This window comes from Microcaecilia unicolor, chromosome 6 (genome assembly GCF_901765095.1).
Source record: "Microcaecilia unicolor chromosome 6, aMicUni1.1, whole genome shotgun sequence".
NCBI classification, from domain to species: Eukaryota; Metazoa; Chordata; class Amphibia; order Gymnophiona; family Siphonopidae; genus Microcaecilia; species Microcaecilia unicolor.
The window spans coordinates 100,937,431-100,964,995 of record NC_044036.1 but is presented as its reverse complement, the minus strand read 5'-3'; the positions used below and the strand labels follow the sequence as shown (position 1 = coordinate 100,964,995).

General features: G+C 42.9%; 1 protein-coding gene across 1 annotated transcript in view; it reads right to left on the bottom strand.

Moving 5' to 3' along the window:
* The window catches only part of NEK7 (NIMA related kinase 7), a 132,197-nt gene that overhangs the window by 7,615 nt on the left and 97,017 nt on the right, over positions 1 to 27,565 (bottom strand). Inside the window, exon 9 of the mRNA XM_030206054.1 lies at positions 12,219 to 12,332. Coding sequence (XP_030061914.1) covers positions 12,219 to 12,332 — 114 coding nt within the window. The remainder of the gene's footprint in view (positions 1 to 12,218; positions 12,333 to 27,565) is intronic.

The window sequence follows — 27,565 nt, the reverse complement described above, 5'->3', positions numbered from 1 at the left end:
TAAACTCTAGCTTTGAGTGGTCAGACCAAACAATTTGACTCCCATTTTCAGTCTTTAATATGCCAAAGAGTAGAAGCTGCATTTGTAAAGGTAAATAAATCTAGTTGATGACCTTTCTCATGAGTAGTATAGCGCTGGGGCTTAACAAATTCTGCTGAATCTAAAAATGAAAATAGTGAGTATGTTCAAGAATTGTCTTCCTGATCAAGTGCAGGTCCTATCAGAAGACAGAACTTAGAATCTAATAACTCATTTACAATAAACTCATAAAGTATATGTTCCATCGAAGACCAGTTTCCTACGGATGGTAGAACAGAATGCACCTCAGAGTTCCCTACAATGCAGAATTCTCCACATTAAAGGAAAAAACTTCCAATTCTAGCAGGTTCAATATGTTATTGAAAGATACTTTCAAAAAATCTTTATAAATTATAGCCAGCCCTCCCCCGTCGCGATTGGGATCATGCATATGCAATATCTTGTAACCTGCAGGACATACCTCAACACTAGGGTCAACTTGAGATTGAAAACAAATCTCTACCAAAAATGTTAATCCAGGCTGATTTTCAGTCACCCAGTCCCTAATAAACCATGTTTTGCTGCAAGCAGATCTAACATTAAGATATAATCAAAGCATAGGGAGGAACTCTTCTGAGACTACAGTGGAAAACTCTTGCTCAGAAATTTCCTTTGGTACATCATAGATCTTTGAGTGACCACTGGCTCATAGTGCGGGCTAACTAAAAGACAGTCCACCAGTGCATCCTGATTAAATTGTAATCCTTCCACCCCTCCTTTTGGCTGATAATGATGAAAATACTATAGGTATGAGCCATTCCAGTGAAACCCTGCCCCGGTTCCCCAAACAGCCAAACCCTATTAAAAAGATTAAAAACACTTGCCATAGGAATAGTAACATGATCAAGCTAGTTAAACTTACTAAATAAAAATAACCATAAAAAGCTATGATCTTATAGTGATGTAAATTTAAGGTTTAAAAGGTTAAAATTAGGTTTGTATTGTTACTTCAAATGTAATTCCTTTATGCTGAAAAGCTATATACATCTTTCTTCCATGAATATGTCCACTGAAAAATTTCAATAAAAAGATTTACAAAAAAAAAAGAGCTAAGAGTCAAGGTAACAGAGTTCTAGTGTCAAACAAAAAATAATTAAAATCCCCAAAGTATTAAAACATCCACTGGTAAAACTAAGCCTGGTAAAAACTATTACAAAGGTAATAGTTCCACTGTGAGACAATATTACTATAGCCCTGAAAAGGAGCAAATGAGTTCAAAAATGAAATTATCAAATCAAAAACAAAAGCAGTAAGTTACTTAAAAAAGGCATGGAGTTCTCACCACTTTGGTTCCCACAAAGGGCCCCCCCTTTGGCGTGGCCCACCAGCAGGAAAGCCCTGCCTACAGGCCGGCCCTCTTATAAGCAGTGGAGGACTGGTACCTCACACATCAGGTTGTCAGTAGGCGGGCTTTAGTGCCAATGGAAATCGCTGCATTTCCACTTCTCCGGAGGGGTAAAGAACAGAAAAAATAGATGACAACAGAAATAGTCTCTTATCCAGCTGGCCCAGCAATTTGCCTTTCCGGAGGAAAAGCAGGCAATACATAAAATTAATAAATGATAATTGTATTACAAAGGCTTGTTGTCCTTTATCTGTGACATCTATCAGCTTACTTAACAATGCAGCTCTTGCAGTTTCTGTACTATGCAGGACAGGAAATCCTAATTGGGCTGGATCTAAAAGCTCAGAACTTGGACAAGTATAATTCTATATAGTTTTATATACTGCTACTATCTTACTAAATATCACAACTCATTCAAAATGTTTTATGTAAGCAACAGATATTATAAGCAAAGAATTAGACAGCCACAAAGAACAAATTTCTCAGCAAAAAAAAGAGAACCTTTATAGTTAGTGCATACTGTGTATCTTATTTTATACTTATAGGTCACATGGCATGTATAGCATACTAATATCCATGAGTGCGTACTATAGTTAAAAGTATTGGAGTTATTACCTCCTTTAAAAGAGTAGACATAATTCCTTGAGATAGGGAGCCATGCAACAACCATTTTAACATACTATCTGAACAAGATTTCACCAAATATATTGAGATGGGATCCAACATATAGCAAGTGCTATTTTAAAGAATTAATCAAAACTTTCAGTTTCTCTAATGAAAGTGAGAAAAAACACATCAACTTAGAATTGTTAGTTGTAGATGATTTGTCCTGGCTACTTCAGTTCCTTTAGCAAAGGCTAGTATAGACTATTAGTTGATAACTGGAGTACTGGTGCACATCAAGCTTCTCCCCTTTCAATAATGGGGTAAGACAAGATTCAATTTACATAGACATCACATGAACAATACTGGTGCCAGTAGGGTTCCCACGCCTGTGGGTCAACATTATACTGTACCAGTGACTTCACAGTGAGAATCCTGAAAGGTAACTTTAAAACCATACAAGAACGTAAGACCTTTGAAGTCAGAATGATTGAATATTTTAACACCCAACAGAAAGGACTTAACAAGGATCTGGGGTTCCTAGCCCATTATAAACCATAAAGCTGTATTTCTCTGTTGATCACCCCACCCCTCAATTATTCACACCCATCCTGTTAGAATATCAATGATATGCTTTGATGTTCCCATGCATACCTCCGACCCACCCCCATCCTCCCACCCTGTCAGACTGTCATAGTAATGCTTGAATGTTTTCACTTATATACACTGTCAGTTAGCACATTTGCTTATTTCCGATCTGACGAAGAAGGGCAACCTTCAAAAGCTAATCAAGAAATGTATTAAGTTATGTCCAATAAAAAAGGTATCATCTTATTTTCTTTTCCATGTTTTATTTTGTTTGATTTCTATTGATAACCTTAAGAGTGGACTAACATGGCTACCACACTCCTCTACTTAATAATGGGGTAAGAATTTTCTGTCCCAGCTGAGATGGAAAACAACCTTCTTGTAAGACGTTAACCCATTGAGTCATCAATTATCTTAGTCTCTCTGGCATATCTTTCAATATCCTGTCTGGGCAAGGATCCCAGCTATGTCCCTTGGCAAATTTCTGAATCAATCTCTGAATATTACATAATGATACAAAAGAAAATGAGGTCCAGCAACAATCCACTAGCAAACCACCATCATAAGCCATCTTTACATTCAGATTCCAGATCTGAGAAGGCATGTATGGAACGGTCTCACTAATACTCTACTGTACCTTTTCAACTTGGTTAGAAAAAGAAGGCAGAACCTGCTCTAAGAGTATCAGCTGCCAGATTTACCCGGTATTATCTTAGTCAATTTAAAAAATTTGCTCACTTTATTCTTGCCCCCTAATAGCAAATTTTCTTCTCTTCCTTTATTATTTGCTTATAAATATCTTTCTTGATGCCAAGCTTTACCATCATTGTCTTCACTTACTTGCTGAATTCTCTACACTCCCTCCTTTTTCTAGTTATCCAGTGTTACACCAAGGGAAAGCTTTATGTCTTGGGGCTTCAACAACCATAAAATGAGTCACTGTATAAAGGGCAGCCTGTAAGGTATCATTGCAGTGTTTAGAGACTGTTGATTTATCCCTAGACCATATATGCTTTCTGTTCTGAAATGTCCTGTATCTATTTATTTTTTATTTTTTACATTTGTATCCCACATTTTCCCACCTCTTTGTAGGTTCAATGTGGCTTACATAGTGCTGGAGAAAAGTTGCAGACTCCGGTGTAAACAAATACAAGGTGAAGTTGTGATAGGACCACATAGAGGAATCGTTCGACGGGAGAGTTCGGTGATGGCCATTATGAACTTTAGTGTTGTGTCGCAGAGATCAGGCACTTACGTTGGATCTGTAGGGTACGCCTTTTTAAACAGTGTACATGGTCGTATATGGGGTTTTTTTTTTAAAGTCTTTTGGTAGTGCATTCCACAGTTGTGTGCTGATGTAGGAAAAACTACCTAGTTGAACCCTTAAAACAAATTCCTGGAGTACATGACCTGACCAAATTTATTTATTAAAAGAGATAATAGTATTAAAGTTGTGTGAACTGTCTTAGGGCCCTGTTTACTAAGTTATGCTAGCGTTTTTAGTGCATGCACAAAATTAGCGCACGCTGTGTAGACGCCCATAGGAATATTGTGGGCACTACACAGTTAGCGTGTGCTAAAAGCACTAATGTGCCTCTAGCGTAGCTTACTAAACAGGGCCCTTAGTTAACTAACTAAGTTCATACTCCCAATAAAAGCAAGAAAGGAGTAAACTTCTGAGTGTGGTTTCCTAATCAATGATGAAGTCCTCCATTATTATAGAATTCTGTACCATGGCATATGTTGTGCTATCAAAGCCTGCAAATCATTGACTACTGCCCACCAATCTCCTAGTACACCAATTTTAGAGGCAGGTCCACATGTAATCATTCTTAATTGTAAAACTTCCAAACCCTCAACCTGTCAATCATTTCTAATTGTAAAGTCTCAAAAAAAAAAAAAAACAGCCACTCCTCCCTCTCATTTGCAGGTCCTGGAATAAGAGAAAACCGAATATCCTAAAAGACAAACGGCATACATCCGCAGTCTGTCGCTAGCACAAAACCAAGTTTCAGTTATACATACCAATCTCAACTGCCCCATCCACAAAAAACTTGACCAGATTTTCACTAATCAGGGATATGCATCTCTTAAGCAAGTACTAATAAAACAGTACAAGAAAAAGAAGAGGTACAGTACGATAATTGTGGACTCTTTATGTATTCATTTCAATTCCCCTGTTGATAAATAAAGCTGGTGGTAGATCTAATCCTGGAAAATGGATCGAAAAGTTTGGAAAACATAGGCTGTGCTTAAGTTTAAAAGGTATACTTCATTCCCCACATTTTAGCTCTCCTGCATGCTTAGAAAAGTCAAGCTGTATTGTGCAACTTTAGAGACTAGAACTCAGAACTGGGGAAGGTGAATGAGAGAAAGGTCAAAGGGAAAAAGCAAAAACATTGAATACTTTTGTTTTGTAACCACTGAAGAAAAGAGCTGAAGACCACAAATATATACCAAACTTTTAAATGAAAAATGAGGTAGATACCAGTCCACTTATAAAAGTGTATGCAGGAGCTAGCAAAGATAAAATTAGCACACTCTAAACACTAGAGGCGCCCATAGGAATATATGGGCGTCTCTAGCATTTAGCGCATACTAATCATTAGTACGTGCTAAAAACGCTACTGCAACTTAGTAAAAGATCCCCCCTAATGCGAAGAAATGTTTCACCAGGTCAAGAGCAGTGTCAAAGGTTGCTCAAGAGGATTTCATGCCCTTTTTGCAATTTAAATGCCTTCTTTTTCTTTTGTCCCAACCAGAATAGCATATGCAACTTTAAAACACACAGAGGAGTAACTGCAATAATGTGGGCATGTCCAGACTTAGATGAAAGGGCCCTGCAGCTGTTCTGCACATAATGGTTAGGGTGGTGGACTTTGGTCCTGAGGAACTGATTTTGATTCCCGGCACAGGCAGCTCCTTGTGACTCTGGGCAAGTCACTTAACCCTCCATTGCCCCATGTAAGCCGCATTGAGCCTGCCATGAGTGGGAAAAGCGCGGGGTACAAATGTAAAAAAAAAAAAAAAAAAAAACTATGAGCCTCACAACAATTTTATATGCAAGAAATTTTTAAGAGTCAACTTTTGTTTTCTTCAGATGTGCACATAAGCCGCACTTACTTAACCTTTGTGCACATGTGCCCGCAAGCTTTCCCCTATTAGCCAGAAAGTTCTTTGTGCTTAACATTTGCGTAAATTACCTTTTTGCGTGGTGAGGTTTCGAACTCACAGTAGAAGCCATGTGTGCTCAGTTATCTGCGCACATCTCTACTGCAAGCCTTTCTGAATTGACCTCTTGCTGACTGGAGAGCAACCCATAGGGGGTGAAAAGAATAAACAGAGACCTGTGGGCAGTGGTGGCTTTGCTCCCCTCCCCCCCCCCCCCCCCCCCCCCAAACCTCTTCTTTCTCCCAGCAGGTGACTTACCGGGACAAGAATTAGCACATCCAAAAAAGCCCCTTCTAAACGCTCAGGCTCTAGGCATGCACCTACTTTGCCTAAGCCTTAATCTTGCCCTAAGGACCATAGTTGATAAACTGAAGGCCTCTGCACCTGCTCACTCTTAGGTCAAGCAGTGAATTCCAGTTTTGTGTTCTTTCTCCTACAGATTTCAGTTTGTATCAAAGCTAGAGCCTTTCCCTTGCTGCTCCTTTGTCATAAAATCCTCTAAGGAGCTGCATTTAGCAAACAACTATAAAGGCAATTCTATAAATTTGCACCTATGGGTAGGCACCAAATACCTGAATATATTACAGAATACTAGCAGATACATGGGTAAGAGGAACCACTAATTACTTACTCATATGTGCTAGCAGCAATTCTATAAAGTATGTGTTTATTCTCTTTGGTGCATAATACTAAAGGGGGGAATTTATGTAGTCAGAGCATGGGAGGCTCTGCCAGATACATATGTAAATTACAGAATACTGTTAAGTTTCACACAAATGTGGTGCCACAAATCTATAAACATCTAAGTTGGCTATTTGCAAACATCTAGTAACTCGGTGGAAAAAAAAACAGTTGCAGTGTAAAACAAGGAACTATCACCTTGCCTCTTACTCAGGTAACGTGAGAACAAAAGTAAAATGTAGCGGATTTATCACATATGAAGTGTGCATTTTTTTTTTTTGAAGGAAAATACAAACCATTGGCTTTTTATATCTATTCTGGAAACTGTAGAATGGATAAAAAGTGGAATGCATAATCCTTTCCTAAAACTAAGGCCTTCTCTCTGGGCCAGACTTTGATATTTGCCCCTTGGCTGAGAATCCACATTTCCAACTTCACACTTAGCTGCAGTGAAGCAGCCCTGCAGGCAGGCCAACTTCAACGAACCACTAGTGGTATCATCATTAAAATCCTGCTGAAGGTCACCATGGTAACCGCCTGCCGAGGCTTCACTGCACCATTCCGCATCTCCTAATCAGCTACCATGTGAAATGCAAATTCAGACAGTCTGAAAATTAGTCAAGAAGAATAGGGGATGAGGATGCAGATATGTGAAATATTCATGCACTTCGTGGGAAAAAAAAAAAAGACGACAGCATGAATGACACAACAAAGAAGAGCCCCTGACATTTTTGCTATCATTTTGCATTATTGTTCACACCCAACTATATTTCTCCGCATATAATTCTGAAGTTGGTTATACATGAAGTGCCATGTTTTTATGCAATAATTAAATCGGCTAAAGATGCACTGGCCTTTAATTAGGAAATTTTAAGATGGGGATGTTGCTCCATTACAGTCATTATATCAATTTTATGAAAACCAGACCCTCCACTACTTTTGAGGTAGCTGATTAAAAAAAAAAAAAAGTAGCCCCACAAACTTGCATTTCTATTAAAATAATCTACAGTTGAAATAAAATGCTTCAGTTCCTAATAATGCAATTAAATTTGTATGGGCTTCTCAGAGTTTTTATAATTTGCAGTTTCTAACACTTGGGCACTTTTCCCTTTAAATGCTGCTTCAGAACCACCGCGATGCCAATACTTCCAGCATCTTAAATATAAGCAATGAAATAGTTATCAGATCACTATAGTTGGCAAGAATAGTAGGTGAGCTAACTGAATAATTGAACAATTACGTTATCAAATCAGAAAATAAGGAAAAAAGAGGGAGTCTAAAATGTGTTTTAAGCTTTGGCCATGTTGGCAGCTTACTGAAGCAATTATATTAGGAAAATAAATGTTTTATAGAGCTTATCCAGACAATGGAATATGAATTACAGACCATGATTTTTTTCCACATATTGGGGGTTTTCAGATAGAAACTCTGGCTTTAAACTGGATTTCATTCCTGAGCAGTTATGTCTTACCATTTAAAGATGGTGAAATTTCCTCTTATCTAGTCAATCCTTTGAATTATAAATTCAAAATAAACCATGGTGCTGATGAGAAGACCTACCTCAAAACCTTACTAGTAATCATACAGACACATAAAAAGCAAGAATGTAGCAAAAACCTGGAAATTTATTAAGAAAATGGATGTCACTAAAAGGCACATATTTTTATTTCCAAAACCACAGAAATATTGGAGTTGCCATTCATATAATTCTGTCCATAATTTAGAAGCATTATCACATGTAAATGGAAGCAGTTAAATATTGTGAGGCCCAGATATTTAAATGCCATTCCAGAACAAGGGCCATTCACACGTGGAAAGCTAACATCCAGATTTCAAGGGGGAATGGGAAGAAAGGGGAGCGGGAATGCCATAGGCAGCCCTACAATACAGACAGAGTCCCCATTACACATAGGGAATCCAAGCTTGAACTGAAAAAGATAGAGGTTGGTATTTACAACTGCCCCAAGGCACTTATAAGTATCTGCTGTAAGGACAGCTGTAAACCCAATACCTGCCACCCTTCTCCCTCCACAATAACCCTCCTTGACATCTGACCCCCATCTCCCCATAGCAAACCTCTCCCCTCCCTGGGCAAATCCCCAACACATGGTAGCTTTCCTCAAAGGCCCAACTAGACCCCCCCCCCTCCAAGGATCTATGGTGGCAAAGTAGGTTCCCCACCCCCGATCCACTCCTGAGCTTACTGAGGTGGATATGATGTCCAATCGGTCCTGCCTCAACAACTGGGTTATCCAAAATGGCTGGCTGACCCCCCCCCCCCCCCAATGGTAATACTGCAATATTACCACTAGAGGTCTTGGAAGTCATTTTGGGTGACCTGATCTTCAAATCAGAAGCGAGTGGACAATGCTCCTAGTCCAATAGTCCCCCAGGGTCCCCTGGTAAATGGGATAAGGGGTGAGAGCAGCTAGGATGAGGGCGAAACCCATCTTACCATCTTAGACCCTTGGGGACAAAGGGGGTATTTGGGCCTCTGGAGGGAGAGAAGGTACTATGTGTTAAGTGCTTGCTTACTTGGGGGGGGGGGGGGGCAGGGGTCCCACAACTATGTGGGAGTGGTTTAGATGGTTGTCTTCCCATGTGCTGCTTTCTTTTAAAAAAAGGAAAAAAAACCTGCTGTTCCCACTGCACATGGAGGGGACATCTGATGTGCGGTCCTGAGTCTATTTTTTGCAAGAGGTTCTATGTTTGGCAGAGGCTCTTGTAAAATACAGGACATCCTGATCTGGATGTGTGAATTCCCCTTTCCACATACTACCTAAAATCTGCATGTATATCTGATTAAATTCAGCAGTTAACTGGGTAAATTGCTGTTTGAATTTTCGGAGCTTCTTGCTATTTACATTGTAAAGTAGAGCTTCCAAAACAGTGAGTCAGAAACACAAGTGGGGTCATGAAACCTGTGTTTAGGGTTATGACCTGGGAGGGTGACTCAGAAGACATTGTCCTGCATCTCCTGAGGGTTGTGTGCTTTCTGCAGCCCCAAGATTTGGGACTGCGGTCACAGAAAAATTAGTAAACAATGTTTTAAGTATATTGGGGGAGAGAAGATGTAAGGGTGCTGCTGGAGCATTGTCAATGTTAACCAGTTAGCACAAACATACAGTGCAATCAAAAAAGATTGCGGATGTTCTATTTTTTTTCCACAAAGCGAATAGCTCAGCTATGGAATCAGTCACCTTGACTACGTCCATCAGCAATAAACATAGTGGGGTTCAAAAGCAGTTTGGACATATTTCTGGTAAATTATCAGCCATGTACAGACACCACTTATTCCTGGATATGAATTATGAGAAATAGTTCTATGTTTTGGGATCTGCCGGGTATTTCTGATTCAGTCCAGCTAGTGTGTCAGCAACAAGATATTGGGCTTAATGGATCTTGGCCTGACTGAGAATGGCTTTTTTTTTTCTTTTTTAAATATTATGTTCTTCTGAAGTTAATGTTAAGACACTATGGGACCCTTTTACTAAGCAGCGCTAAAAAGTGGCTATGCTATCCTCAGCTCTGGTCTTTCCTGCGCACTAAGGCCACTTTTAGCATTGCCAGTAAATGGCTGAATTTCCTATTTCTGCAATAATGGCCACATGCTAATTTTCCCATCCTTGTAGCACTCCACTATTCATCTTCCTCTGCTGAGCGAAATGGCTATTTTAACCCCATTCTGTTTTATACCTTTTAACCAGTTCTCAATCCAAAAATAGAACATTGCCTCCTATCCCATGTCTTTTTAATTTTCTCAAGGGTTTCTCATGAGCACTTTGTCAAAAGCTTTCTGAAAATCTAGATATACTACATCTGAACTGGCTGACATTTACCCACATGTTTAATCACGCCTTCTAAAATATGTAGCATATTGGTGAGGCAAGACTTCCACTGGATGAATCTATGTTCACTTCCCATTAAACCACGTTTGTCTGCGTGTTCAGTAATTCTGTTCTTTTTAATAGTTTCTACCACTTTACATGGCTTGAGAACACATGTAAATGTATGAAGAACGTTTATAGGTGCTTATTTTATAAACCATGGGCCTGATATTTTGCTGACCACCACCGGCGTTATCCCCAGAAATTCAACAATGGGCAATGTCTGGGCTCCGGCACTGAATTTCCAGGTTTACAGAGCAGGTGAAAACATAAGCTAATTAAGAGTAATATTCAGCACTTACCCAGCTATGGCAAACTGCATAAAAAAGATAGATCTGATTTTTATGCAGTTACCTTAGTCAGTTAAGCGGTGAATATTGGCACTCAACCAGCCAAGTGATGCTTCCGTCCCTGGGACACCTCCAAAATAGCCTGTTTCATGCCAGGCACTAACTGTACATTTTCAGTGGCACTAACCAGTTAAGTGCTGATGGATATGACCCGTTAACCCCCAAACAAGGATTTAAGCAACCAGGAGCACTTTCTGGCTGGTTAAATCACTTTGAATATCGATCCCCATGCATGTACTTCATGAGTCCACCCATACTCAGCCCAAACTACACCTCTGAACACAAAACAGAAATGTATGCACCTTCTTGCCACTGCATTTACTTGTATCCAAGAAAACTGTGAAATAATTTTATAAGAGGTTTTTTATGAACATAAAAAGGAGTTTATCTGCAAAACATTCTTTACACAAGTCACCCTTTTAACATCCAAAACATACACACAAATTCATCTACAAGAAATGGCGGACCCAGTATTCAAAGACTTCATGCTCCTAATTTAGCCTCTTTGAACATTTACTCAAAACATTTTTACTCAAAATTTTACTAAATTCTTAAAATTTAGGAGTATAAAAAGAGGGCGACAACAAGGGCGGGAAACAGAAATTAGGAACTTAGCACTGAATTTCAGCATGAGGCTCATAAATCTAGACAAAGGAATGGCAGGTCTAAATTTATGAGCATAATTTTTAAGTTCCTAAATTTTCAGCTGAAAAGTTATATGCGTAAGTATGGCTGAAAATAGAGCACAAATGTAGGAGGCTACCTTAGGAGCATAAATGTAGGAGCTCAGCATTTTCTGAATAGTGGGCCCAGCAGTTTTAAGTAGTCTGCACTATATAAAGATATAAAAGAAAAGCTAGGATTAATCAGACTAAAAGAAATGGACCAGGCTGGTGGTTCAGTGGCAGTGTCATATGGGATGAGCTGGGTTCAATTCCCATCTTGAGTGGAGGAGTGGCCTAGTGGTTAGGGTGGTGGACTTTGGTCTTGGGGAACTGAGTTCAATTCCTGGCACAGGCAGCTCCTTGTGACTCTGGGCAAGTCACTTAACCCTCCATTGCCTGCCGCATTGAGCCTGCCATGAGTGGGAAAGCGCGGGGTACAAATGTAACAAAAAAAAAAAATCTCAGGTCTCATTGGGGCCAGCCAGCCCTGGGATCCTTCAGAGGCAGGCAGAGAAGCTGCAGTCATCACACAATAGTGATATACCTAATGGCCAGATTTAGGGCCTATGATAGCAGACTTCCAGAAGGAGCCTTGATATAGGATCCCAGCCAACAACCACCATTGCAATGGCTAAGTCAGTCAAAAAGTGATATAAACAAAGGAAAACACACCCAGACTTATGGCTCAAGCCTCAGATTCTGATTCAGCCAAAGCTCAAAGGAGAAGGAGAAAACAGCCAGGTCAACAAAAGACCACAAACAGAAAAGAGGGAAGAAATGAAGTAGATATTTAAGAGATTGTTAGGTAAGACTGCAAAATTAAAAATAAAAACCTGAAAACAAGACTTACTTCCTCTGAATAGTGATCTGAAGGGAGAGGAGGATAATCACACTGTTCTATCTTCTTACAGAGAGAATACAAGTTCATTTTGTCACCGTAGAAGGGACTTTGCAATGCAGCCATCTGAAAAGTATTAGAAGAATCGTTTAGATAAACAATTTAAAGCTTATGTTTCTCAAAATTGTGACTGGTTAGTTCACTGTCAATTTTAAGACTAAAGCTTGCTCAAAACAGTTATGCATGGTTTAGTAATTCTGAAAGCAGATTATTGTAAGAGTGTATATATGGATCTCCCTGAGTGGTTTACAGACAGGCTTCAAGTTATTCAAAATATAACGGCTTTTACTTCAGCAGTCCCATTTATGAATAAACTGTGCCGATTCCTCATTCAAGCATGTGCTGAATGTAAATCTCTGTCCTTAACATTTAGGGTTTTGCATGACTGAGCCTTGTTATCTACGCAACAGGTTGATATAAAATTGAAGTAGCAATGTGTCAAGCAAAGGAAATTAACTTTTATATATAAGGTGTTAATGAATAAACTTCTGAATTTGCAATTTATACTAACAACTTATACCACCAATATAAAAATGGTCATCTTGGAAATAAATGCTATGCTCAATATTTCATTCAAAAACAACTTGACAAATCTATAAACCTCACTTTACGATAATTACTGCATCCTCAGTAGTCAATTCAGCAGTATAATCATTTTAAAGGGTTAAATATAAATTGTTTAATTGTTACAGGTGTCTCTGAAGACACTATCATCAGTCACCTAAAGGTTACATATTTCAGACCTTTCTGGAGCAATAGGTTTTCACTATCCATGTGTAATACATCTTACGCTACCGTGGCTTTTCTCAATTTCACATAATAGCTTTGACTACAGGGAAAGCAAATCTGAAGGGGAGGAGAGACGGTTTGTATGATTGGTGAACTGTTACCTTCAACTAATCTCTCTCTACATGGAGGTTTTCTAGAACAGAAAAAAATGTTTATGCACATAGCTTCTTGGTTTCAGTCAAAAGTACATTCTTGGTTTTAACTGGGGTGACCAGAAGGGGTTTAGAGCTCCTCTGAGGTTAGACTTGGGCAGCATTTCTTTTTAAAGAAAAACAGCTTTAAAAGTAAACTACTATGATACATCTGAAACATGTAAGATAGTTCAAAGGTGGAAGCACATAGGGTCTGAGCTCCAAAGATATTTTTATCATTACAAGACGTATCTTTGTGCCTTTTCTATACATCTTCTTGAAGACTTGAGATCCATAACTATGAGACTGTCTACATTAACAGCCACAGCAGTGGCTTTCTAACAAATGCATTAAATTCCAGGCCCCTTTCTAAAATTGTGTAAAAGTTCTCTATCAGATAAATCTGGTCTAAAATTGCACTGACCCTGGACCTAAAGGACCTCTGTGACCTAAAATACTATTCTGCTCCATGCGATATAGAGGGATAAGATATGCTTTCTAGTCCAAACCCGTTTTACGGTGACTTAAAGGCTAAACAGACTTGTGTCCCACACTTCTGCTAAAACAGATTTGGAGTGCAAGATCTATATCTGTGCTAATACGCTTGGTATTAAGAGGACTGTTCGATTCATCAAGGAGAGCCAGAGGTAGAACTTCAACACATATCCGCAGTTTGACAATTCCTTTGCTCAAATCTGCCACACAAAAGCCAAAGGAAACATAAGGCTGCTTCACAGGGGTGTGGATATCCTCCAAGTCTCCAGATTCTCTGGAAAAATGTGTAGCACTGTCTAAACCTAACAGGGAAAACTATCTCCACACAGTCACTTTGGACATCATGGAAATACTTAGACTTTCCTATTTTTTAAGCTGTCTATTAAGGCAATGCTTTGGAGTCTCTGTTCAATGCCAGCTCTCCTTGGCTCCATGCCTGAGTGCTTAGAGCCCCAGTCTCATCTGAGTATGCGTAATGAAATTTCTCTCTACTGATGTCCTACCCTTCACTCAAAGAATGGAAGAGAGTCTGTTTGCCACATCTAGGCCACCAACAGTCAGTATAACTCCATGTTTCTCAAATCTAGTCCAACACCAGATTTCATTTTGGATTTTAGTTCACTAAGAAGATGAACACCCTGAGCTTCCAAGCCCTAACTAGTTCAGGTATCATCATCATCCTTGTGCAAATACCATAATGTTTATGTTTATTGGATAGGTGATAACATGCCAATATTCCAAAAAAATTGGGTCTATGTGGTTTACAACACTAAAATCAGACAAAGCATCAGGAAAGAATGCCAAAATCTAGATAAGACAGAGCAATCACATAGCAACCAAAGCAAGACTACTAAAAGAATAAAATCAAAATTAATTTAAAAACAATAAAAGTTACTTCTAATCCCATATGGAGGATGTCATGGATTGTCCCATATCACCTATGCAATAAGGGCGAATGGCTTGTATGGAAAACGCCATTAACCGGGGTTGGGGGCAGATCCTTACCTCCCCACGTCTGGTTGGGCGTCTGCAGAGGCTTTCAGGCTTCAGCCCGTCTGATCCAGCTTGTTCCAGTCCGCCTGATCCAGCTTCTCCCTGCTTGCTCCAGTCCACCTGATCCAGCTTCTCCCTGCTTGCTCCAGCCCGCCTGATCCAGCTTGTTCCAGCCCGCCTGCTCCAGCCTGTTCCAGACCGCCTGATCCAACTTGTTCCAGTCCGTCTGCTCCAGCTTGTTTCTAGTCCCCCAGCTCCTGCTTGTTCCAGCCTGCTCTCTTCTGCTCCAAACCACTCCAGCTTGTTCCAGTCCTGTTGCTGTGCTCTCCACCGCACTCACCTGTTCCTGCCTGCTAGCCAATCGACCTGCCTGCCTGCTACCCAATCACCTGTTCCTGCCTGCTAGCCACTCAACCTGCCTACTAGCCAATCAATCACCTGTTCCTGCCCGCCTGCCTGCCCCGTAAACACCTCAGTTACTACTATGGCCCCCATTCACATTCTATTCCTTGCCCTGTCCCTCTCTAATCTTTTCCCCCTCCCACCGCCGTATACCACATGAACTCACTGCCCATCCATGTCCTCTCCCGTCCTGCTCACTACTGCAATACCCTACCCACCCCTCTCCCCCACCACCTCATCATCCCTATTGTCCTCCTCCTCCTTCCTAGCTCTCAACCTTCAACTCCTCCTTCCTGCCATGAACCCTTCCCCATTCCTCCTAAGCGCTTCCCATGTTCGTCGCCCTACCTCCCCTTCTCCGCACACTCTCTTGCTCCTTCTCCTGCTATCCGCGGGCGACATCAATCCCAACCCAGGTCCACCACACCTGCCCTCGTCTCATCTATGCAAATGTTTCCGCAATATCTCCAATCTCATCTCTATTCCCCTCCTCCCTCTCCTTCTCGTGTGCCCTGTGGAATGCCCGCTCGGTCTACAACAAACTTTCCTTCACCCACGATCTCTTCATCTCCCATTCCCTTCAACTGCTTGCCCTAACCGAAACCTGGCTCACCCCTGACGACTCTGCCTCAGTCGCGGCCCTTTGCCACGGAGGCTATCTTTTCTCCCATTCGCCCCGCCCAGTTGACCGCGGTGGCAGCGTCGGACTACTACTTTCGCCCTCCTGCAGTTTTCAACCTCTCCTCCTACCACAGTCTCACTGCTTCTCAGCCATTGAAGTCCACTCCATCCGTCTATTCTACCTGCTGCCACTCAGAGTTGCAGTCATTTACCGCCCCCCCTGATAAGTCCCTCCCTTCCTTCCTTACCGACTTCGATGCCTGGCTCTGTTTTTCTTGAGCCCTCATCCCCATCCCTCATTCTTGGTGACTTCAACATACACACTGACAACCCATCCGACTCATACGCTTCTCAGTTCCTCGCTCTGACCTCCTCCTTCAACCTCCAACTGAGCTCCACCACCCCTACTCACCAATCTCTGGCCACTGTCTTGATCTCGCCCTCTCTTCTACTTGCTCACCCTCAAATTTCTGCGCATCAGCTCTTCCTCTCTCTGACCATCACCTGATCACATTCACACTTCATCATCCTCCCCCTCAGTCCCGCCCAACACTAACCACTACTTCCAGGAATCTCCAGGCTGTTGACCCCCCCCCCCCCCCACCTTATCTTCTAGTATCTCTGATCTCCTCCCTTCCATCTTGTCCTCCGAGTCTGTCGACAAGGCTGTCTCCACTTACAATGCCACTCTCTCCTCTGCCCTAGACACCCTTGCACCGTCCATCTCCCATCCCACAAGGCGTACTAATCCCCAGCCCTGGCTGACCCCTTGCACCCGTAACCTTTGCTCCTGCACCCGATCGGCTGAACGCCTCTGGAGGAAATCTCGCACCCATACTGATTTCATTCACTACAAATTCATGCTATCCTCCTTCCAGTCCTCCCTATTTCTCGCCAAACAGGACTATTACACCCATTTGACTAATTCTCTCAGCTCTAACCCTTGTCGTCTCTTCGCCACCCTCAACTCCCTCCTCAAAGTGCCCTCCACTCCCACCCCCCCCCCCCCCCCCCCTCACTCTCTCCTCAATCACTGGCTGACTACTTCCGCGACAAGGTCCAGAAGATCAACCTCGAATTCACCACCAAACCTTCTCCTCCTCTTCATCCTATAACCCACTCCCTCAACCAACACACCCAGGCCTCCTTCTCCTCTTTTCTTGATATCACTGAAGAGGAAACCGCCCATCTTCTCTCTTCCTCAAAATGCACCACCTGTTCCTCAGACCCCATCCCCACCAACTTACTTAACACCATCTCTCCTACTATCACCCCCCCCCCCCCATCTGTCATATCCTCAACCTCTCTCTCTCTCCACTGTCCCGGACAGCTTCAAACATGCTGTAGTCACACCACTCCTCAAAAAACCATCACTTGACCCTACCTGTCCCTCCAACTACCGCCCCATTTCCCTCCTACCCTTCCTCTCCAAGATACTTGAACGCGCCATTCACAGCCGTTGCCTTGATTTTCTCTCCTCTCATGCCATCCTCGATCCGTTTCAATCCGGCTTTCGCCCCCTACACTCAACTGAAACGGCACTATCTAAAGTCAGCAATGACCTGTTCCTCGCCAAATCCAAAGGTCACTACTCCATCCTCATCCTCCTTGACCTTACCACCGCTTTTGACACTGTCAATCACAACTTACTTCTTGACACACTGTCCTCTTTCGGGTTCCAGGACTCTGTCCTCTCCTGGTTCTCCTCTTATCTCTCCCATAGTACCTTCATAGTACACTCTCATGGTTCGTCCTCCACCCCTATCCCGCTCTCTGTTGGAGTTCCTCAGGGATCTGTCCTTTGACCCCTTCTTTTTTCAATCTATACCTCTTCCCTGGGCTGCCTGATCTCATCTCATGGTTTCCACTATCATCTTTACGTCGATGACACCCAGCTTTATCTCTCCACACCAGACATCACTGTGGAAACCCAAGCCAAAGTATTGGCCTGCTTATCCGACATTGCTGCCTGGATGTCCAACTGCCACCTGAAACTGAACATGGCCAAGACCGAACTTATTGTCTTCCCACCCAAACCCACTTCTCTCCCTCCACTCTTTATCTCAGTTGATAACACCCTCATCGTCTCTGTCTCATCTACCTGCAACCTCGGTGTCATCTTCGACGCCTCCCTCTCCTTCTCTGCACATATCCAGCAGATAGCCAAGATCTGTCGCTTCTTCCTTTATAACATTAGCAAAATTCGCCCTTTCGTCTCTGAGCACACCACCCGAACTCTCATCCACTCTCTCATTACCTCTCGCCTTGACTACTGCAACCTACTCCTCACTGGCCTCCCACTTAGCCATCTATCCCCCATTCAGTCCGTTCAGAACTCTGCTGCTCGTCTTATCTTCCGCCTCTACCGATATACTCATATCACCCCTCTCCTCAAGTCACTTCACTGGCTTCCGATCAGGTACCGCATACAGTTCAAGCTTCTCCTACTCCCCTACAAATACACTCGATCTGCAGCCCCTCCTTACCTCTCTACCCTCATCTCCCCTTACGTTCCTACCCGTAACCTCCACTCTCAAGACAAATCCCTCCTTTCAGTACCCTTCACCACCACTGCCAACTCCAGGCTCCACCCTTTCTGCCTCGCCTCACCCCATGCTTGGAACAAACTCCCTGAGCCCATACACCAGGCCCCCTCCCTGCCCATCTTCAAATCATTGCTCAAAGCCCACCTCTTCAATGTCGCCTTCGGCACCTAACCACTACACCTCTACTCAGGAAAGCTAGACTACCCCAACTTGACATTTCGTCTTTTAGATTGTAAGCTCCGTTGAGCAGGGACCGTCCTTCTTTGTTAATTTGTACAGCACTGCGTAACCCTAGTAGCGCTCTAAAAATGTTAAGTAGTAGTAGTTGGAAGCCACGCAAGCAGCAGGAAGAAGAACTTTTGAATTAATGTGCGGTAGGAACAATTCCCCAGTGGGAATTCATCTTTAATCCCCTGGGTGGGACCAGAGAGCAGAAAGGAAAGACAGCCTCATCGGAGCTGATCCTTCCTGCTCCTCGGAGGCATCCTGTTTGTGGCTTGCTTTCCTGCTGCAGCTTGCGTTTTCCAGGATGGAGGAGAGAGAATAAGTATTGCTGCCTGATCAGGCCGAACTGTCTTTTAGCTGGTGATTCGTTTGTTGAATCTGCAGATCAGGCGAGTCCAACTTCTGGGTCTGACCCTCTCTCAATTTCTGCTCACGTACCTCCTCACCCTCCCTGTATTTTTAAAGCAGTAGCACATGCTGATATTGCGGCACCCCTGAAAAGGAAAAAGGGAGCAAAAATGTCGCCCGGAGGAAGGGGAGGGTCGGTACCTGTAGTGGTTCCTGGCACTCAACAGTACCCAGGCCCCACTCACATTGCTGAGCTGAGGCAGGAAGGGTAGCTGCCGGTGACTTCTGCAGATGATGCAGCTCCATCCCAGGCTGTTTTTTTTTCACATCTCAGCTGTTTGGTAGTGGTAGATTCAGGGTTTGGGATAGCAGGCGGGGAGTGGAAAAAAGGCCCATTAGGCCTCAAGTCAAGGATCAGGACTGGAAAGAGGAGGACTGGTGCTCTCCCCTCTTCCTTACTTGTACAAGGTATGGGGTTCACAGCCTGTTGGGCCGCCCCCACCCTGGTGGGAGCCCCCTAGGTCTTAATGGGGTTGGGATTGGGAAGGCTGGAATTTCCCTCTTTCCAGGTGTGGAGGATATGGGTGAGGGTGGAGCAGGATAGGTAGGTATCAGGTTGTGGTAACGGATGCTACTCCATCTTCTTCTTCACAGGCCTGGCTCACCGAGGATCCTGGTGTCTCCATCCTGACGTGGACTCTCGCCATCGTGGACCCAGAAGGCATCAACCTGTATCCTGAGCCGGGGTGCCTGCTTCACAGTCTTCGGTTGGATCAGGACTTGTTCAGACAGCGATTGCCAATGGGTAAGGCTGGCGCTCTTGGGTCAGCTAATTTAGAGGTAGGGGATTCAAGTCTTGGGGCCAAAGGAAAATCTGAAAAATTCACCACCATATCTAGAAACTGGAAAGGGAAGGGGCATCGGCAGTCTTCTTCGTCCAGTTCTTCGTCCAGTTCCTCCTCCTGTACTTCATCATCCTCACCTGGCTTTCACTATTTTCACTTCTTCAGTGTGGCAAGGGGAATCGGTGGTTCTTACTCCCTCGGGTAGGGGCCGCCAGCCCCAGTCTTCTTGACAAGAGTTGTGTGAGGTGGTTCCAAAATCAATGGGGAAAAAGATTAAGTGCAGGACTTGCATTGCTATATTTTTCCCTTGGACTTGCAAGGGAGACAAGTCCAAGGGAAAAAAAATCCAATCAGATTCAGCAGCAAAAGGCTAAGATGATTTCTAGGAACCTTGTCAACTGGATAAGATCTTGCCTGCGGTTGGCGTTTGGGGACACGACCGCCCTGATCAATATGGCTTACTTTTAAGTTCCACTGACACCATCCTCGATGCATACTAACATTATGGGGGATGGTGTCAGCTAAATTATGATGAAAAGATGGAGGAGAATATCCATATGTCTAAGGGATCTCAGGATATTAATTTGTGGTTAACATATATGCAAAAGTTGGTCCTGTTGTTCCCCTCAACTCATCTGAGATCTCTCGGGTATGAACTGTTCCTTTCGTGCGCCGGTGATGCAGCCTGCCCTTCAGATTTGTGCTGGTGTTTTAACAAGACATGATGCCCCTTTGCAGACTGCAAATTTCGACACGTGTGCACGGGGTGTGGTGCCGCACACCCTTTGCCCAAGTGTCCCAAGACAATCCCTTCCCTGGCCCCTCAACCCAGCAAGCAGTGAGCCCAGACAGTTGACTTCCACTCCTATTTCAGATTGCAGGTGTAACCAAATAGGGAAGCAGCCAATACATTGTTACAGTGATTTTCATCAAGTTTCCAGATTCCTTTTAGTGGCCCAATTGTGATGCAGTTGGTATCCAATTCTGCCTCTTCCTTCAGGATGGCCAAGGTAGTTCTTGTCACATTGGAGGAGGAAGAGATAAGGTCGGGCAGAATCGCAGGCCCCTTTAAGTCACCTCTATTCCCTGCCATGTGCTTGTCACCACTCACAGTCGTACCAAAAAAAGGAACTGGGAAAATATCGCCTCTTTCACAACCTGTCCTATCCACCAGGCCTTTCTGTTAACAACGGCATCCCTCGCAAATTCTGTGTGGTAATCTATGCCTCCTTTGATCAGGACCTTGAGCTTGTGCATAGATGCGGCCCGGGGGCCCTGATGGCCAAAGTAGATACTGCATCTGCCCTTCGTTTGTTGCCCATGCATCCTGGTTCATTTTCTCTACTGGAGTTTCAATTTGGGGAATTGTATAATTCAGTAAATGCATGCCAATGGGCTGCTCAGTGTCATGCGCTTACTCTGAATGCTTTAGCATGTTTGTGCATTGGGTGCTCAGGCAACGATCAGGACTTTCGACTGTGATCACTATCTTGATGATCTTTTTGGCGGTTCTGCTTCTGATGAGTGTCAAAGGCTGATGGCTTTTTTTCAGGTGACAGCGGAATTTGGAATCCCACTTTCAAAGAAAAAACGGAAGGCCCAGTTGAGGTTCTGAATTTTTTGGGTGTTGAGATACATGGTCACCAGGCTGCCTCAAGAAAAAAAAGTGCCTGAACTGGGGGCTCTTATACATAGAGTGCAGGATGCGCATAAGCTTGAATTACGCTTAATGTAGTAGTTAATTGATTCCTTAAATTTTGCATGTTGGGTTCTCCTCATGGGCCAGGCTTTCATTTGTCGGTTGTCAGCTGCTACAGCGGGAGTTTATAGGCCTCACCATTTTGTGCACCTCTCAGCGGGTATCAGTAGTGATCTGGGCATGTGGGCTTCATTCTTGCAAGAGTTTAATGGCATCCAATCCATCCAGCAACTGGAACTGTCTAATGCAGATTTCCAGCTATTTACAGATACGACAGGATGTTTGGGTTTTGGCATGTTCTGTCAAGGCTCGTAGTGTGCTGACCAGCGGCCGACTGAGTGGATATCTGCAGGGCTGACCAAGAACACTACATTTCTAGAATTGTTCCCCATAGTGGGTGCTTGCAAACTTTGGGAAGACCTGCGAGAGAGAGATCATAGAGTTCTTCTCGATGTGACAACTTGGGAATTGTGGAGGTTATCAACAGACAAGCCACCCATTGTCCTAGAGTTAATTCCCTCCTCCATTATTTCATTCTGCACTATCTGTGTTTGAACATTTCTTTTAGAGCCGGTCATATGCTGGGTGTTCTGAATCCCATAGCTGACACTGTATCTCGTTTTCAATTTCAGCGTTTTCAAGACCTGGTCCTGTGGGTGGATCGGGAGAGGATGTCTTTCCCAAATCATCTGTGGAACCCGGGGATGCAGACATTTGGAGACTGCGGAGATCTTCAGTTGCTGCAACTACATGGAAGAGTTATGTATCTGGTTTTCAGAAGGTTGATGCACTCCTCCTTCGAGGCAGGCGATTGCAATGATAAATCTTTAGATTTGTTATCCAAGTATATTATTTTTTCAAAAGAGCAGGGGTATTCCAAAGGGGCAGTCTCTCAGCAAGTTACGCCTCACACTTTTCTCACAAAAGCGGGAGGCGTGCCTAATCCATTGGCAGTTTTTCTGGTAAAGTGGATGTTTATAGGTTGGAGTCACATGGAGCCTCCTTTGCCTGATTCCTGCTGGCCTATTATGCATGAGCTATTATCCTTCTGGGATGCATTGCCTGCAGTGAACGCATCTTCCTTTGAAGCTGCTCTTTTCGTGTTGCTTTCTGCTTAGCTTTCTTTGCTGCTTTGTAGATAGGTGAACTGGTACCTTGGTCATCTGCTCATCAGATCGAGGGGCTACATGCTGAGCATGTGCAACTTTTACCCATCTGTGTGACCGTTGCCAGATCTAAGATGGATCAGACAGCTCTTGGTCTGTCAGTCACTCAGACAAATTCCTGGCCTATTTATTTATCCTCATTATAATGTGGCACACTTACTTCGCCTAAGGCCTAAAGGTTCCTCCTTTTTCTAGTTGCATGCTAATGGATCTCCGTTCATGAGATCAGTTTACAGCTGTGCATGGTCATATGTCACCTTGGATTGGACACCACCCTGTATTCTACTCATTCCTTTCACATTGGTGCAGCAACGAGCTCCAAGGCTGCAGGTTTGAGTCATGCAGTGTTCCAACAATTGGGCAGATAGAAGTTCGGGGCATTTAAAAAATATATTAGGAGGCCTTAAGAGGCTTGGCTTGCTAGATTTTCTCTTCTGTTTTTGCTGGTTCCTGTTCCTTTCTTTTGCAGGTTATTCATGGAAGTATGTAGTTTGGATTGTGGGCCACTGTTTCATCCACTGGGCTGGTGGAAGAGCAGCGTAGCACCCTGGAGGACTACACCTCAGATTGGAGTTCCGTGGAGTGTGTGTCTTTTGAGGTGGGGCAACAAGGGGATGAAGTGGCTCTACCTGGTCCCCTTGCTGGCAGACTTCAAATGGCTCTGAAAGCATCCTGACCACCTTCTGCTACACCTGGGTGGGAATGATATTTCTAACTGTTCAAACGGACAGCTCATCAACGCTATCAAATATGATCTGTAAATCCTCTTGGACTGGTTCCCAAATACCCATTTGCTTTAAGCCAATGTGATACCACACCCGCAATGCCTGGCCAAGAAGAGATGGTCCTGTGGAACTGGCAAGCTTAACCATCATGTAGCCAAGTGGTTATTAGCCAAAGGGGGCTTTCAGAATAGATACTACTGGGTGGACTCCTCCTGTCATGAACTGTATGGTCATGATGGTGTGCACCTATCGGATATTGGCTTGGATTTATTGTTGAATGACTTTCAGGAAGCCATTGAGTCTGTTTTGTGGCCTGCAGCTTCCTTTTAATAGGGGAGGGGGCACCAATTCTGTGGTTCCCTTGGTGGGGGAGTACCTGAGCTAGGAGCACCTTCAAAGAAGGCCCTTTGAAGTAAGTCTTAACATTCACCAGATGGTCAGTTAGGCCTATGTCTGCAAGCATAGACCTGGAGATCCAGATCACCTTATTTTCTTCTTGCTGTTGTGGCAGGGCAAGGAATTCTGGCTAATTCTTATTTAATCTTTTTATTGCTCGGGTAACATGTCGAAACCACCTATCTGTTGGTGTTCCCCAGGGATTTGTCCTTGGACCCCTTCTCTTCTCAATCTATACCTCCTCCCTGGGCTCCCTGATCTCATCTCATGGTTTCCAGTATCATCTCTATGCTGATGACACCCAGCTGTATCTCTCCACACCAGATATCACCGCAGAGACCCAGGCAAAGGTATCAGCCTGCTTATCCGACATTGCTGCCTGGATGTCCAACCGCCACCTGAAACTGAACATGTCCAAGACCGAGCTCATCGTCTTTCCACCAAAACCCACTTCTCCTCTTCCTCCACTTTCTATCTCAGTTGATAACACCCTCATCCTCCCCGTCTCATCTGCCCACAACCTCGGAGTCATCTTTGACTCCTCTCTCTCCTTCTCTGCGCATATCCAGCAGATAGCCAAGACCTGTCGCTTCTTCCTCTTTAACATCAGCAAAATTCGCCCTTTCCTCTCTGAACACACCACCCGAACTCTCGTCCACGCTCTCATTACCTCTCGTCTTGACTACTGCAACTTACTCCTCACCGGCCTCCCACTTAGCCATCTATCCCCCCTTCAATCTGTTCAGAACTCTGCCGCACATCTTATATTCCGCAAGAACAGATATACTCATATCACCCCTCTCCTCAGGTCACTTTACTGGCTTCCAATCAGATACCACATTCAATTCAAGCTTCTCCTTCTTACCTACAAATGCACTCAGTCTGCTGCCCCTCACTACCTTTCTACCCTCATCTCCCCTTACGTTCCCGCCCGAAACCTCCGTTCACAGGACAAATCCCTCCTCTCAGTACCCTTTTCCACCACCGCCAACTCCAGGCTCCGCTCATTCTGCCTCGCCTCACCCTATGCTTGGAACAACCTTCCTGAGCCCATACGCCAAAGCCCCCTCCCTGCCCATCTTCAAGTCTTTGCTTAAAACCCACCTCTTCATTGCTGCGTTCGGCACCTAACTCTTACCGTTCAGTAAATCCAGACTGCCCCTATCGGACTGACCGTTCACTTGTCTTCTAGATTGTAAGCTCTCTGAGCAGGGACTGTCCCTCTATGTAACTTGTACAGCGCTGCATAACCCTAGTAGTGCTTTAGAAATGTTAAGTAGTAGTAGTAAAATGAAGCTGTGGTCTTGTGTTTTTATCAAAAAATATTTGTTAAACCTAAGGACTGAGGTCTGGTCAAATTACTGTTTAAATTATTGTCAGGTATAGGAGATGCTCACATCCCCTGTTAATTAAATTTTGTGTGTATAGATAGCGTGAAGAAATGAAAAGATTTGGTCAGGCAGCTTGCTGCTAATTGTTGTGTCTAGAAAAAGCACAGACCAGCTCACTGAAACATACAATAGAACATGATGATAGAAAGACTATACAGCCCCGCTAGTCCATCCATTCAAACCAACTCCTCAGCGAATGTTGAAAAACAATCAATTTAGAATGTGCCAAAACCCTAATAAGATACAATACTAAGTCAGAAGAAAAGAGAAAAATTCTAAAAAGCAACTCTGCAGGGACAAAATGAAAAAAATGTATTGATTCTGATGGACACAAAATGAACTGAAGGGAGCTATGGATTAATGGCAGCAAAGGAACGTTCCTATTTATGCAGATAAGGACTTTTATGCCTTTTCCAAAAAAACACTGACAACATCCATTAGTTACACACCAAGAAGTCATGTAAGCCCATATCATTGACCATGGTGAACTGTTTATTTTCAGTGAATACTTAATAAATTAAAAAAATAAAATAAAATTATGCTACACAACCTTTCACTTAATTAAACCCTATATTTGGCATGGGAAATATTTATAGTAATAGTGTAACTGGTTTAGAGTCTTAAAGTATACTCAAATCTTCAGAAATAATAAATGGTCATAATAAACAGAACAAGCCTAAAGATCCACTAGAAAGCATTCAGTATTGAAAATCTTCCAAACCCTGAACAGCCAAGTGAATGCTGCACGGAGTACAATGCTGCCCCAGAATCAGTCACCCTTTTCTACATGTGCTAATAAGTTTGATTTTAGAAGGACAATGTGTACATTCCCCAGACAGGCAGTGTGTGTGTGAAACACGCTAGTCCATCCTGTGCTACTCAGTGAGTTTCAGCGAGGACAGGACAAGCTGAAAATGGCTCTCATCTATCTTACGGTCCTCTAGATATAGATTTAACTCCTTCGTGTCCTTAACATTGCTGATAAATCAACAATAACTGAAGACTGAAAAAAAAAATATCCTAAGAAATCATCAATGAATCTATTTAATTAACCATTATGGTTTATTTTAACTTACTATACCGCCCCTTCAATTAAGGAAAGTTACTTTTAATAAAGAATTCAAGAAATAAAAAAAATTACCACCTCAAAATTCACAACTCATAAAAAGCAATTAATACTAAAATGCTCTTTGCATGGCTTTAAAAGGGTATATAAAATGAAGTCATAAGAACATGAATGTAAGTGCTGAATGTGCATGCATGCAAAACAAAATAAGCATATGGAAGAGCTCATTTTCTTATAAGAGGTGTTCATTAAAAAAGTACTTTTCTTTGAAAGCTGGAGTGTTACAAATCTGAACGTCCCCTAAGGGGTTAAAATAGGACTACTATATTTTCATGCATCTCCTGCTTTTGACAGATGAAAAATGTCAACTGTCCTGTTTTTATTTTCAAGCTTTTGCACTATTCATCTGGTTCATTAGTGCATCTCGCTGCTGCCCCTGACAGCTGCTTGCCCTCTCCTCCCAGCAGCTGAATTTTTCAGGCTAATTTGATCTTCCACACTGAGACGATCGCTAGAATGATTGACTTGCTCCCTGACCTCCAGGGTCTGACTTTCCCGATTAGTATTCTAGGGGCGTCTGAGGGACGAAAGCCCACTGTCTGTCTTCAGGGCTGGTGGCAGCTTTTTTTTTTTTTCTAAACTGTAAGCCACCAACCTACAACCCTGTAAGGATGTGGATACTGCACTGAACAATAAAGGATATGTGTAAAACCTACTTTAACACGTACAGGTCCATGTAACAAAAGCATAGCATCTTGATTTTAATTTAAGTCTACTATGCTGCATGTCAATTAAAACCACAGTAGAAATTTTTTGAGATTTCTGGGCTACCTGAATGTCAGAATATATAGTACATTTTATAAAAAGCTCATCAAGAAGCTAGAATGAGAATTAACATTTATTATTCAACAGAAAACTTACTAGAATGTAATATTGTACCGTTCTGACTACATTAAAGGAAATTAATTATATCAAAATTACAACTCAGGGAATGTTTAAAAAGTCAAGTACAGACAACAGAGGCATCAATCTGTAGAGTCCTCCAACAAACAGAGCAGACCAAGGGCCCTGTTTACTAAGGTGCGCTAGCGTTTTTAGCGCATGCACAAAATTAGTACACACTGTGTAGGAGCCCTTAGGAATATTGTGGGCACCTACACAGTGCGTGCTAAAAATGCTAACACACCTCCATCTAGCGCAGCTTAGTAAACATGGCTCCAAGATAAAGCAGCAAATACAATATTTATCAAAATTGTGAGATTTTAAATTAGAACAATTGAAAAGATCATATAAAACTTTAGAGCCACTCTGAACACTGTTTGGGTCTGAATTTCAATTTACTTTGTTCTGAATATTACACTTTAATCATGCTACTCATTAGTATTGCAACATTTATAAGATAAAGAATTCTTCAAAAAATCTCAAGCAACATATTGACTTTGATCAACAGGTACTGTAGAT